General features: G+C 43.8%; 1 protein-coding gene across 1 annotated transcript in view; it reads left to right on the forward strand.

Moving 5' to 3' along the window:
• The first annotated feature begins 7,701 nt into the window (after window positions 1-7,701).
• The window catches only part of NKAIN3 (sodium/potassium transporting ATPase interacting 3), a 383,503-nt gene continuing 376,687 nt past the window's right edge, over window positions 7,702-14,517 (forward strand). Inside the window, exon 1 of the mRNA XM_075085109.1 lies at window positions 7,702-8,346. Coding sequence (XP_074941210.1) covers window positions 8,293-8,346 — 54 coding nt within the window. The 5' untranslated portion in view covers window positions 7,702-8,292. The remainder of the gene's footprint in view (window positions 8,347-14,517) is intronic.

The following is a 14,517-nucleotide window of genomic DNA, read 5'->3' on the forward strand; positions in this document are numbered from 1 at the left end:
TCAAAATACTGCCTGCTACATTCATCTTTGAATCCTGGGACTGAGGGTTTTTTTCTTTAAGAGCCTTTTTAAAGCAAGTGCAGAACTTGATGCGGTAGTGAAAATTTCCAACAATATATTTAACATAGCACTATAACTTTCAGGAATGTCAAATGAATGCAAAACTATATGGCTACATTGTCTGTATTAAAATAATTAACTAATACCCAACTTCTCAGACAGTATTGGTCATCCAAGCTGGAAATTAATCAGTACTACCTTCTTGATCCGTGTATAGTATGCGTGATTACGTTTAACAGTCAGAGTGTGATGTTTCTGGAAGTGATTCAGCTTCCATTCCACCGATGTATTACTGTTATCCTTACACACTTAGCAGCTCTACTTTGTCGTGGAGAAGACCAGGTTTATTTTTCTTTATGCAAACTAAGTTTCCTGTGTGATCACTTGACTCCTGGAGTTGGTCTTATACAACTAACAAATATTAACGAACATGACAAAATTGTCCTTCTTGGTAACACGTATTGCCGGTACGTATGGATGTTGAAGAGCGTGCTTACCTACTCACAATTCAAAGCCTACAACAGCATTAGTAGGTTACAGAATGTTACCTACCATGCGTAGGAAATTGATAGAGAAGATAAAGGAGTGTATTTACCTCACTGTGCGTGTATTATTATCATGCAAACTCAAATTCTGAAGTGCCTGTCAAGAATTGTTAAAAGCTCTAAAAATAATGTCATAGGCTGGTCTCAAACAGTGAGTCTGAAGAAGAGGTTCACTTTGAAGGTTAGGGGACACTTATGTTGTAGACTTTAGGTTACTACAAGCTTCAAATTTCAATACAATTTAGAGAACCAAGGTTAGGAGTCTAAGTTCCCCACATTGGAAGCGGTAGAAATCTTGATAGGAAAAAGTCTCTTTAGTTGTTTAATAGACTAGAGCGGAGGAGAGTGCCTCTCACCTTCCTCCTTTTCCCCAGCTCCTAGAGAAGGATCATTTCCATGTTATCAAGGTTTACTCACCTCACAGGTAATCCAGTAGGTGTAACACAGGAGACCCTGTCTGTAAATTCCATGTAAGCACATATATGACAGTGGAATAATGTAATTTTATTATTAATTCAGATATTCAGGGGCTAAATTATGTTCCAATGAACTCAGCTATGGAAATTGAAAACTGAAAATGTATTTATTTCAGAGTGACACATAATTATATACTTCTAGTTTGCCCTGTCTACTTTAAATTACTTTATGCAAATCTCATTTTCAAGGATTATGTATAGAGTAAAATTAGATGAGCCCTTAAATAGCTAATATAATATAATTGTGGAATTATTGTGTGTGTGCATAGCGTTCACATAAGATCCAGATGTTAATTAGTAAATCAGGTTGATTTAGCAAACAGAAATTTGTTCTGAGGAAAAGGAGAGACAATTACTTCCTGGAAAGTTACTGTTTGTACTATGAGCTCACTGAAAGGAAAAAATGAACATGGCAAGAAATACTTTTATAAAAAAAGAAACCACCAATTAAGTGATCTAAGTAGGAATTCATTGCTCCCGGAACCTAGTCTGATGGCTTTGCACAAAAAGACATGAGATGTTTACCATGTGTACAGATTGTGTAATGGTAAGGCAGCTCCGTGTAGTCAGATCTTCCACTTGTGTACGTGACTGCATCTCACCTGACAGTAACGCAGTTAGGGTAGTTTGCATCAGATGCAGATCTAGGGCCGTAACGCTTCTTTTGAGGGATACAGCTGGCTCCAGGGGGTTAAAAATTCGGTCAGACAGTGTACAGTTTCCCCGAAGCAAAATTCCCCTAGTGCATCTCCTTGGGTGGATGCTGCTCATAGGCTTTATCCAAACAGCAACGTTGCACTGTGTGGAGAAAGACAACTCGAGTTAAAATATCTCCACTTTGTAGACCTAACAAAAGAAGGTTTTTTTAAACTACAAATATAATAACTGTAATTTAGGTAAATTTTGTTATTTGGCATCAAGCGGACAAGTCAGTTCTGTCTTTCTTATGAAAAGCTGACATTTAATGCCTGAAAATAGCTGGAAAATGAGTGTGAATTACTCATAGAAAAATATTGCCTCTTACTAAAGCCGACAACAGAAACTTTAAAACGATTGCGTGGAACAACCTGTCATCTCAGCCTACAAGCCCTATTCAGGCCTGAGCCATGTGTTCATTGCTTCCCAAACCCCCATTGATTTCAGTGGGAGTTCTGAACGTATCCCGGGCAGGAGGTACTGCCCACATTTCCTACTGTGGCAAAACCTGTGCCGTGGCCTGTGATGGTTAATCACTGGTCCTCAGATCCAAAATCTCACTCGCCAGGTTGCAAAAGCCGAGCAGAGCATGAATGCAGTGAGTGTCGCAAAAATATTTCAGACCATCCTAGCATCTAAAGCCCTTTGGTTGTGAATAACACAGCTGGTATCAGTGCTGTCTTTTAAAAACCTAACGCAAGAGCCTCAGCAAGCAAAGGAAAACAATCCATTCTATATTCCATTTCAGATTGTATAGGTTCAGCTGTGTGTTTTGAAGGACTTTTCTATATAAACATGTACATGGTAAAAGAGCTGAAACATTTTTAAACAATAACGAAAGGATCATTGAAAATATGTCATCATACATCTGCAGCGTGTTCTCCTTCGCGTTTATTCTCATCAGGGAAATGTCAGTAAAAATACTCTCAGTGTATCTGCATCATCTAAAGAAATGCTTCACCAGAAAGTATCTTTTATTACCAAGAAATACTCCAAGGATAGAAAAAGCTTGGTTTATTGTGTAAACAACCTTTATCCATCTTTCAATTCCACCTCAGTCAAAAATAGTTTCTATGAATCTTTCAATTGATCATGAAATCAACTCAAACGCTTACAACAAGCTTTGTTGTAAACTCCATTCTTGTTAACTCCACTGTACCTCCAATCGAGTTTTTCCATATTAAAACTGAGGATTGTAGCAATGTTTATTTATACCGAATGGTTCAAAACGAATCACTTCCTGACCTGCAAACAGGAAGAAAGCCTTATTATTTGTCAGCTTTTTGTTCCTGTAGTTAATATGACAGACAGTTGCTAAGATCTCGTGCTTTGTTCTAGTCCGGCTGCTCCTGCTATAGGCACACGGTAGCATGCATTATACCAGAAAAAAAGAAAAAGAAGAGGTAAAGACAAACCAAACCCAAAGCTGAGCTGGAGTCTGCTGCTGACAAACTGGAATGAGTTCTTGTGAGTCAGTCTGTGCACTTAAGGCACTCACATTTTCAAAACTGCTTTCGCATGTCAGGGCCCCAAGGGCATCACCAGCCCTGCCCATCCCAGCCGACCCTCCTGGGGCTCCCCCTACCCTGCCTGTGGCCCAGGACCCCGTGTCACCCCCCAGGGCTGCCCCGGCGACACTGCAGCAAGGCCGGTCTCAAGGTCCCTACAGCGTTGCCCTGCCTGGCTGAGCTGTGAGCCCAACCCATGGGCTGACGTCCCGTCCTGGCACCGGCCCGTCCCCCTCCCCGCGGACCTGCCCAGCCATCAAGGGGCTGTGCCTGACCCTGGTTCCCCACGTTGGGCCTGATCATTTAAAACAGTATTTTTAAAATAAAAAATGTCATTCACAATGAACATGTATTTCCATTCCATAAAGTACTTGTATTGTAATGAAGACTACAGTTTCCCTGAAGCAGGTGTTAACATCGAAATGAAAAATTAGATCATTATATTGTGTATCTGCCTTCAGAAGGATAAACTGAAAACAGGATTTACTAAAAACACTGATAATATTTTGAAACTCTCATTTGTCTTTAAAGGTATATTAAATTTCATGGGGTTTCTAGTTTGCTTGAGGTATTTCAAGACTACTTGGGGAATACACAGTTCTTGTAAGCTATTACAACTGTATGTCTGCCTAAAGTGTGTCCTGTTGATAGCTATACAGAGGTGTATTTTGATCCCTGTATCCTCTCTCATTCTGGGAAAGCTTAAAAAGTAATTAGAAAGCTTCAAATTCCCTGTCTTTCTGCATTAAATGCCAAAAGTAAAGGTGAAATCTGACACGGGAATCTGTTCTTAAACTCTGATTCTGAGGACCCTGAATGTACCTACCTTATCTCTGCACAATATCTCAGGTTACTCTCAATGTTTAAAATTAAGTAAATACACAAATCTTTCCAGGATTAGGACAATCCTCTGAGACTTACTCATTTTTATCAGTAATTTCCTCTGAATAATATTCTTGATCAAAGGTGGCAAAGTCAGGCAATGAAGGAAGTGTTTCTTCTGTAGCCTGCAATTATTACTGTAGTCCAATGGGCACAGTTAACAAAACACACCCCCTTAAGTCCAGGTCAGTGACCAGATTAAGTTTGATGCAGGTTGAGGAAAACTCCAGCACAGGCGGACAAGTAAATGGCTTACTAGATGGATAGCATATATTGTTAAAGAACGACAAGGACATATTATATTATATGATATTATGAATTTCATTTTGTCTCTTGATAGGAGAACTTTTACTGATGGGTTTAGGTCTTAAAAACTAAAATTTTCATGTTTTTGATTCTGAATACAACCTACTGAGGAATAGACCTGTAGGAAACAGAAGTCTCTACTATGTAGTTGTAATATCTCTTACAGATATTTGTGATGCCATTCTTCTATGAATGTGAACAACCTTGGGTTTCTGCTTTGAATGTGGTGAGGTTAAAAGCACAGGCTCTGAAGGCCTACAATTACGGCTTTTGCGTAAGGAATCACACAATTGTGTCAGGGTACGGCCACGTTTCACGAAATGTATCATAAAGCTTTTGAGTACACACTTTCTTTTCAAGCGCACTAAATCTGCATCCGTACTGCACATCTTGTTAGGCATTAAGCTAGTCCACAGGGCTTTTCAGTGCTTACGCCATTTCTTTCCCTACTTGGCATGCACAGTGCTGTATTAGGGCTGTCTTCATTATGAAGCTGGAAATGAGTTTCTATGGTTATTTGACTATCATCAGCTTCTCTACCCAATTCATGGGGTAGAGAAATCTATAAAATACAGTCCTTCCTCTTTGCTTTGTACATTATGTTCTTACACTGCATTCTCTGTTATGTTCTAGGAATCCTATGCCTTCTCAAAATCATACTTCATTTTCAACCTCCTCCTGACCCAGGTCCTCTCTCCTACATCTCTCCTGTGCCCAGTGCTTTCAACTGTAGGGCAATTACATCCTAATAGCATAGTTCCTTGTGCTCCTGTGGAGGTCATGTTCTACAACACTCTCTTGCTAATGAACATTTTTTTTTTTTAACTGCTTCCCTGACCAGGTAACAGTGTTTTGTTTGTGGAACCTTATACTCAGGAATAAATCTGCTTTACACAACTGTCCTTTTCGTTTTGGGATCTGTTTTGGCTAGCTAGAAGGCAGACATTTCAAAATACTTCAGGAACATGAGAAAGCAAGCAGCAAAATGTTGAGGATTTGTAGAACTCTGTGAAAGTACTCTCAGTGAAGATGGGCATTTCCATAATTTGTAAGGCTAGGTAAGGATGCAAGTGGTTTGGAAAAGGGTTGGGGTTTTTTGCTTTTCAGATATCACTTCTGGGACTTGCTTTTACATGCTCTGAAAGTTATTGGCTCTGGAATTCAAGTTCAGTAACACACAGAATAAAAACTGAAGATGGGTGAGCTAAACCATCTATACAGAAATAACTGCTATTGCCATTCTCTTTTTTATGTTTTTATGTTTGTTTGTCTGTTGTGGATTTTTTTTTTTTAAAAGAATTTTCTGCCTCTTATAGTCTGGAAGACAGCTTGAGCACTGCTTGTGTCTGAAACAGCAATACTCACTTGCTTCAGCGGGTTGCTGAAACAATAGCTTGGACAGATGAAAAGTGCCTTGTGTATCTTACCCAGGTCTTCAGACAGTTCTGCCTTAAGAAAGAACATGGGTTAACGTCAGCTACTATCCTAGTACTGGAAGGTATCTGCTTTCTTGCAAGAAGGAAAGGTTAAGGATTTAGCTCCTTCTCAGAAGAGCACTACCCCTGGGGAGAAATAGAGGGGAAAGAGTTATGGACCTCATCCTGCTGATGTACAAGCAGGGGCTGAATATGGCGAGTAAAAGTAAAATCTCTTCAGCACCGGCTTTTGTCATTACACGTATCTGGTTCCTTACCCACTCTGCAATTCTTAATCTCTGTATTATTGCGTTAAACTAAAAAGCATCTGATAGCATTTTAAATACTTCAGTGAAGTCCGGAGGGATGAGGCCTGCTTGAAGCCCTCTGTACAGAAAACCAATTATCCATAATTTACCAGTTCAGGCCAGCACAATGTATTTTTGGCAACTATCACCTTTTCAATTTACTTCCATATCTTCAAGTATTCATCCTGCAAAATATGTATGTTCTCAGAACGTGTAACTTTCCTGAAGTTTAGCCCCAGGTAGAATTTTGTCTTAAAAGCTGTACATAGAAATATAAACCTCAGGCTGTTCTATTTAAGTTTTGTATATAGTGCAATGTAGGCTATATTTTGCTCACCTCACACACGTACCTAGTCAAATACATACCCTGGACGGGCAGAATCTGGTTCTTACTTGTCTTTCTTTTGTTCCTTCAGTTTGGTATATAAAACTGTTTTAATACTTTCCTACTTAAAAGGGAAGTGGCAGAAAAAAGCAACTTTCCAAATCTATTCTGACACATACTATTTTGCGGTCGTTTTGTAATTATTTGACTATTGTCACTACAATTTAATACATAAATTAAAAATCGTATGTGGTTTGGGGATACAATACTGTGTATTTCATAGAGACATTAATCAGATATCTTGCTAAAATGCCTTGCAGGAGGTAGTGGGTTTGTTTTTTTTTTCTCAGGGCAAGCTTCAGTGTTCTTTGGCAGAAGTCTGTGTATCATGGAACAGCAGCTGGTAACAGGCTGTACGAAAGCACTGTCTGATGAGCAGAACATGCCTTAGTGCCTGTAAAAAATAACCGGGTTTATCCATACTTTGTTGGAGAGACCAAAAAAAAAAAAAAGGTAGTTGACACTTCATCCATGTGTAAAAATATGTTTAAGAGACAGTATGTATTAGTATCTTACCCCCCCCACCGCCGAACATAAAACGTTACTTGCCTACCACCAAAGCGCATCTATAGATGTAGGGAGCGCAATACCTCCGCTGATGTATTTCTACCCATGGGGAGACTCCTGGACAGGAGTGGTTGTTCATCCGTCTCCTTGCAGGCAGGAATTCTCTGCAACTCTCCGTTTACCTGTGCCAAGAGCGATGTGCGCCGGGGCCGAGCCCGCTCCGGCTCACACCGGGAGGGAGGGCGGCCGCCGGCGGGCCCTCCTGCCACAATGGCGCTGCCGGGCAGGGGACGAAACCACCCGAGGGCCAGCCTCGGGCACCGGGGCCCCGCACCGCCCGCGGCGGAGCGCTCCCGGGGCGCGGGAGGGAAGCGGGCTCCCTGAGGTACCTCCCGCCACCTCTCCGTGGGCGGGCGCCCAGCCTCACCCTGCGGGACTCCCCGCGGAGCAGCGGCCCGGCAGCCTCCCCCGCCCGCCCCGGGACCCTCCCTCCGCCCCCCGGCTTCCCCGGCCGCCGCACGGGCGGGCTGCGCCGGGGCCGGGGCTGCTCCGGGGCCGGCCCCGCTCCGCCCCGCCCCGCCGCTCCCCGCCCCTCAAGTCCCTTGAACTTTCCCCGGCCGCTCGCAACAAGCGGCCCGCGGCGGGCTGCCTCGGCCGCCGCCACCCCCCGCCCCAAGCACCGCCTGCCCCCGGAGCCCCGCGAATCCCCGCAAACCGCCCGCCCAAGGACCCTCCGCGCCCCTTCGCCCGGCACAGCGCCCTGACGAGAGCCGGCCGCCACCGCCCTCGCTCCTCTCCCCTTCACGCCCACCACAGCCCCCCGCCCTCCCTAGCACGCCCACCCGCGGCACCCCGCCACCCACACCCGCCGGCCCTCCGCCTACCCGCACGCCTTCCCTCTGCCCACCCCCGCCCCGCTCCGCACACGCCCACCCCCGTCCATTGCCCCTTCCCCAGAGCCAGACCCGCGCCGCGCCGGGCAGAGCCCCCGCCGCCGGCTCCGCGCTGACCCTCCGGCCGCTCCTTCCCGCCGCCGGGGAGAAACCCCCTCAGCAAAGGAGGGGGAGCAGCGAAAGGCGGGGGACGCGCGCACGCCCGGCCGCTCCGTCCGGATGCGGTGAGCCCCCCGCTTCGCCTCCGGGGCCGCCTCAGCGCGGGAGGGAAGCGGAGGAGAAGCGGCGGCGCGGCGCGGCCAGCCGCCACCATGGGCTGCTGCACGGGGCGCTGCACGCTGATCTTCCTCTGCTCGCTGCAGCTGGTGAGTGCCCGGCCGCGGCCGCCCCGGGGCACGCTTCGGCTTCGCGGGGCGGCGGGAAGGGACGGGAGCGGGAAGGGACGGGAGCTCTGCCCCCGCTCCCCGGTCGCGGCCGCCGGGGGCGCGGAGCCCGCTGCGGAGCTGTCCGCGCCGTGTGCGAGCGCCGGCGGCCGGCCCCGCTCCCGCCGCCCCGACGGCCCGCCCGCCCCCGCTCCTCGCCCCCGACCCCCGGCCCGTAAGTTTTGCGGTGCGACGCGAGGAGGACGCGGCGTGGGGCGGGAGCGGCCCCCGTGGCTGAGGAGGGGGAAGGTGGCGGGCCGGGGCGGGGGCTCAGCCCGGGCGGCTGTCAGGGCTCCTGCCTGCGGGGAGGGAGGCGCCCCCGCCCCGGCAGCTTCCCTCCCCGCTGGGCAGGCCGGGCTTCCCACCCCCCGGCCGCTCAAAGTAGGCGCGGAGGAGGAGGGAGAGGAGGAGGACGGTGCCCCGCTGGGCCGGGGGCCGGTGCCCGGGGGGCGGCGGCGGCGGGGCCCGGGCCGGGCAGTGTGGGGCGCTGCCGCCGCCGGCCGCCCACCTCCCCTGTCAGCGCGGCGGGGAGGGGTGCGGGGAGAGCACCGCCATCGCCGCCTCTTTCTTGTCTTCTCTTTTACCTTTGTAAAAGCGGAATGTGCCGGCCCTGTCCTGTGACTTTTCTGGGGATTCCTTCCGTCTGATTAGAGATTCCTCGGTGTGCAATTGAGGCGACAGGACGGTGCATCTTCTGCTCTTTGTTTACTGAAGTTGGCGTATTTGTTCCAGAGAACAAGAGTTGTCGAGACAAAACACCGCCAAACAATAATAATCCTTCCTCTGGCTCATTAGCCGGATGATAAAATAATGCTCTTCCTTTAACAGTAGTCCCTGGTCCGAAGAGCATTTTAAAAGATTTTTCTTTTTTTTCTGGTGACTCAGAGGCATCATTTTGCCACATGATCTTTCTTAAGATGACTGCTGTTCCTCCTGTGTGTGTCTCTAAAGAAGAAAAGTGGGATGCATTTACTGTTGGGTTTTTTTTCCCCTGATCTTTTCCTCATTTTTCTAGTTTGCTGTTACAGCACTTTGAAATCGCTTCTGTTTCAGGGGTAATACACTTAAATGCAATACATAAAATTACTTCATTTGAAGATCCTCACTAATTTTCAAGGCTTTATGCCAGATTCTCAGCTTGTGTAAACTGGTGTACCCCCATTGTTTCCAGCGTGAGTCTGGACCATATTCAGATGTGCTTTCGTGTGATGGAGCTAAGTGGGGTGTAAGTACTTCAGAGGCACAACATTGCCAAAAAGCAGAGAAGACGTGCTATTAGTACTTCTAGTGTGAGGAAAGCTTTTTTTGTATACATTTCTGGCCTTTTTTCTTCTTGTTTTGCATCAGTTTTGCAGATACTGTCCTGTCAGCTGCAGCAGAATCACTCCTGATTTACTTCAGTGCATGTGGGAAGGGAAACAAACCCTTTTTCTTCAACTATATCTCTCTCCCAGTTAGGAAGGTTATAATAACTGTATTTACTATTCTGTAGAATTGCTCAGAGGCTCTAAAAATTGAAGTAAAGTGTGAATAGCCACTATAATCTGCGGAGAAATGCATATAAAATCTTCTAGAAGAAGATTTGTATTTTTAAAAAGACCTATCCAATGGTATAACAACTTTCAAAAATTACTTTAATGCCTAGTTTTTTTTCTACTGTACTTACCTGTTTTATAATAATGTTCCACTGTCACATCCACATCTTTCAGGCACTGATAAATGTCTGTATGGCGAAATGCTTTCATTTTAATTTATTTTCATTTAAAAATAAAAGTAGTAATCCAGTATACATGACCTTAAAACTCAGGTACTTTCCATGATCTCAGTGGTGGTGGTATTCAGTTTATGTCTGTAGAAGTTGTCGCCGCAGGCGGTTTTAGATCTTCCTCTAACATCTCAGAGGTCGTGAGTGTAAAGCATGCAGAACAAAACTGCATCGCCGGACATTACTGTCATTAAGGGAGATTTATTTTACCTTGCATCCTTTTATGGAGGGATGAAAGAGATATTACTGACTGTGGACGACGTTTAGATTAAACATTACGAAACCCAAAGTGCTTGTAGTGCTAATTTGTAGCATTTCAGAAGTACAGATGATTTGCAGGACTTAAGGAAAAACTTTAGAAAGTGAGACAGATGGGCACGTATTTTAAAAAATGAAATTGGTCACCTTAGTCATATTCTGGTCACGTTAGAAAAGGGCCTGGGAACAGTTCAGGCTTGACCTTAATATTAACCTTTGGATATCACCTGAGAAAGAAATTTCTTATAAAACACGGTTGGCAACACCTTTTGTAGCATACATGCACTACGTAGATTCTCTTTGGTATAAGATGATGTGAAGTAAAAAAAGCCAAACTCCTGCAAACATGTTCATACCAAAAATTTGGTATAGTTTTAAAGAAAGATGAGTGTTCAGCAGTCTCAAAGCACAGTTTCTTAGTTCTTTAAATCTGTCGTCTTCTCTAACTCTTGCCTAGGCTGCATGTGTCTGTGTTGCTGGAATGAAGAATTACAAGGTGAAGAGAACAGGTTATTGCATGACAGTCAATAAAATACTCTTTCTCTAATGATAATAAATTAGGTGTATTAACTTTGAGAAGATTTGTTTGTAATTTTCGGTGCTGTTTGTCAGTTGGAGGATTTTGACTTAGTAATGACAATAATAATACTAGTTTTCAGTTATGTTTTGGTCTATGAAAATGTTTATTTCTGACTGACAGCTTTTATGTTTTATAATAAACACATTTTCATGTTGAATTCAGTAATCCCAAGGACAGTCTGTGGCTAGTCTCCTGTTGTTTAATGATAACCTCATTCTTAAACAAGAATCTGTATCATTATGTGTAATACAGGATTCTGGAAATAAGCCCTGCAATGATGGGGCTAGGTGGCACCAGGTCAGGAAGAACTGTTAGCTGCGTGGTTTCCTTGAACCTCTGCAGGTGGATTCTGCTTCTGAAATCCAAGGGAATTTTGCGTAAGGAGAACAATATGATGCCCCCCTCCCCTGTGATCTTTCACTGTTTTGCTCTTCCTGACTGAGGCGTTGTCGTATGCCATTTCCGAAGTTGTTAAGCTAAGAACTCAGAAGCGCATGTGTATCTTTTTGTGCATAAATCTGTCATTAAGACTATTAGGAGCTACGTATACATCAGGAAAATATATCATAAGGATATATAAATCCTTTGGATTACAGCCGTAATTCTTACTGGTGCCACTAGAAGTCTCAGATGTTGGCCTTGTCTGTACTAGAAAATTAAAGCAGCTGCCAGAAATGGTGCCGGTGCTGGTGTAGCCCCCATGCCATAAAACACCGCAATGTGAAAATGTTTGGAAAATAAAACAAATTCAAAAAATATTAAATTCTGGATGGGGTAAATCGACAACAAATTGCAGAGAGATTTAGCTGTGTGAATCCAATTGGTGTTAATATGTGTCACACAGTGAAAACCTTCATGCTGCTTTGAAAATGTATTTCTGAGAAACTACCATGGCAGGATAATTTCATTTCAACATTTACAGTAAGTGGAAGTTTTTGGTACCTAGAAGTACACAGATACACAAACACAAAGAACTCTAAATAACGGGGATTGTGAATGAGATTTTCAAAGTGGTGCAGGGAAGATGAATGGAAAGCACGTGGCTAAGCCCTCCTCGTTGCTTTGACAGTCTCATTTCCTGTGTTCATCCTTGGACTTTGCTGCACTGTGTTCATTGTATAGGTCTTGATTTAGAAGTGTATGTTTTATCCTATATAGTTAGTGTAAAATAGGCTGTTCCCTATTTAACCTGTTACTTTCCACGTAATTTAGAGTGTCAGCAGACCATGCTGGAAAACGATTCCAGTGGAAATACAGCTTCTGCGTATCACTATTTTGACTGGCGATTGTTTGGGGACTGCAGTTGGTCATTTTAACAGACTAATTCCTATCAATATTCAGAAGATTTATGTTTGTGATTGACATTAACATTAATTATACTGATATATGTAAATCCTTATGCTTGGAGATGAGACCGTAACCATTAGACTGAACAATAACATTTCAGCATTTGTTACTGTACATAGTGGAATTTCAGCAGTTACATGGGGAAGTGATATATACCATGCATAGATTTTAATTGCGTTTTAAAATGCTTTATAAATCTGGAAACTCTAACTTACAATTTTGGTTCTCGGTGCTTGTATGTTAGAACTGACAGATAACAGTTATTCAGTTAACAGCTGAGGGATTCGAGGGATTTGATAAATTTGAGAAAGTAAAATCTTTGAACTGGTAAATTGCTGCATCTTTTTATGTTGGTAAAAGAATCACTGGCCCATTGATCTGGAGATGAAGCATCTGTTCACCAATAAAGGAGGAGGAAGTATGAGGGAGTGCCTATTGTACTGGCAGGGGTGGAGGAGCTTGGGATTTTAGCCCTGAACAATGCGCTGGTTGCAGGATGTTGCCCTTTCTGTTAAGGCAGCTGGGGCGGGAGTGGTGTTTTGCTCCGATAACTCAAACGACATCCCCAAAATGTGTAACTGTTGCTGGTGGCTGTGCCTAAGAGGCTGGTAATGCTTGTGGTACAGGTGTATAATTGCATTTAACGTTAAGACTGGAAGTAATACACTGCATCCAGTAGAACTACTTGAGTTAAGTCTTTGCAATCCAAAAAATGTATGAGACTATACAATTTTTAGGATCTCTCTCATCAGGGACAAAAGATTAACAGCTAGCAATAGTGTTTTTCACTTTTCGCTTTCAATTTTTGCTTTATTTTACAAAATCGCTGGGAGACACCTGTTAGTAAAACACACGTTCCCAGTGCATCAGCACTGTCGTGTTTAACCACTCCATGTACCAGAAATTCAGCCTCAGTAGTGAAATCCCCTCCTGCCAAAGCTGCATGTAATACTTCTTTCAGTTCAGTGATCCCAAGTTGGCAATTCAGAAATTGAGGAACCCTGAATTTTTCGAGCTGTCTGAAATCTCTGAAATGGGTGAATTTCTTAAAGAATCCATGCAGCTCTTGCTTAGTTTTAGGCTCCATTCACCACAGCAGGCTATTTTTCTACAATTTCTTGCTGCTCTGTGACTGATGGTCAATTGTCTTATAAACGTTTAATGAATATTTTTACAGTGATGAAGTGAAACAGTTAAGATTTCTATGATAAAAATGGCAATAGGTTCACTGAAAATTGGAAAATGTATAGCTATCCTTCCTGTCTATAGGATCAGAAAGTTTTGGAAACAATTACTTCAAGAACGTTGGAATATGCTGCTGATCTGCTGCTATTTCAAGATCTGCTACATTCTGCCGAGACACAATTCTTGGGACTAGGAAACAAAGAGTGCATTTTTAGAAATAATTAACATTCAGAATGGTAGTATTGTTGGATGCAAATGGAATTTTGGTAGGACTTGTAGACCTTGAACACACAGTAGGTTTATATGGGAAATATAATGGGAAATCATATGGGATTGCCTGCTTGGTTGATCAGGTGATGTTTAAATCTTGCTGATTTTGTGAGGTTTGGATCTGAAATAAAAACTTGTAAGACTAGGTAATCTTACATCATGTTTTCAATCTGTGTGTATCTTAGATGCATAAATGAATTTAATTGATGAGGTGAGCAAAGAGAGAATCAAACCAGTCATACAGATCATTGGCCCTGACATTGCTCACAAGAGAAGTGAGTGGAGGTTTTGTACTTCATTTGAATAAGACCAGAATCAATTCACACATTCAGTACAATATTGGTAAGATGGTGTGTTCTTGGACATGCTCAGTGAAAAGAGGAGAGGCAGTGGACCCAGGATGCAACAAGGAGGAAATTCTATTTAAATATTAGGAAACAAAAATTCACAGTGAGAGCAGTCATACATCGGATTGTGTTTTCCAGAGAAGTTGTGAAAACTCCATCCTTGTATGAATTAAAAACCCAGCTGAAAGTAGCTCTGAAAAAAACGATCTAAGTGCAGTGTGTCTGATGTTGGATTTGGCCCTGCTGCGAGTAAAGGTTTTACCAGATGACCATCAGACATTCCTTTCAACATAGGTTGTCCCAGGATTATGCGATTTTACCAGCGCATAGGGAATAAGGGCCTTCAATTTTTATTAGGAGGG

Source organism: Phalacrocorax aristotelis, chromosome 2 (assembly GCF_949628215.1).
Source record: "Phalacrocorax aristotelis chromosome 2, bGulAri2.1, whole genome shotgun sequence".
Taxonomy (NCBI): domain Eukaryota; kingdom Metazoa; phylum Chordata; class Aves; order Suliformes; family Phalacrocoracidae; genus Phalacrocorax; species Phalacrocorax aristotelis.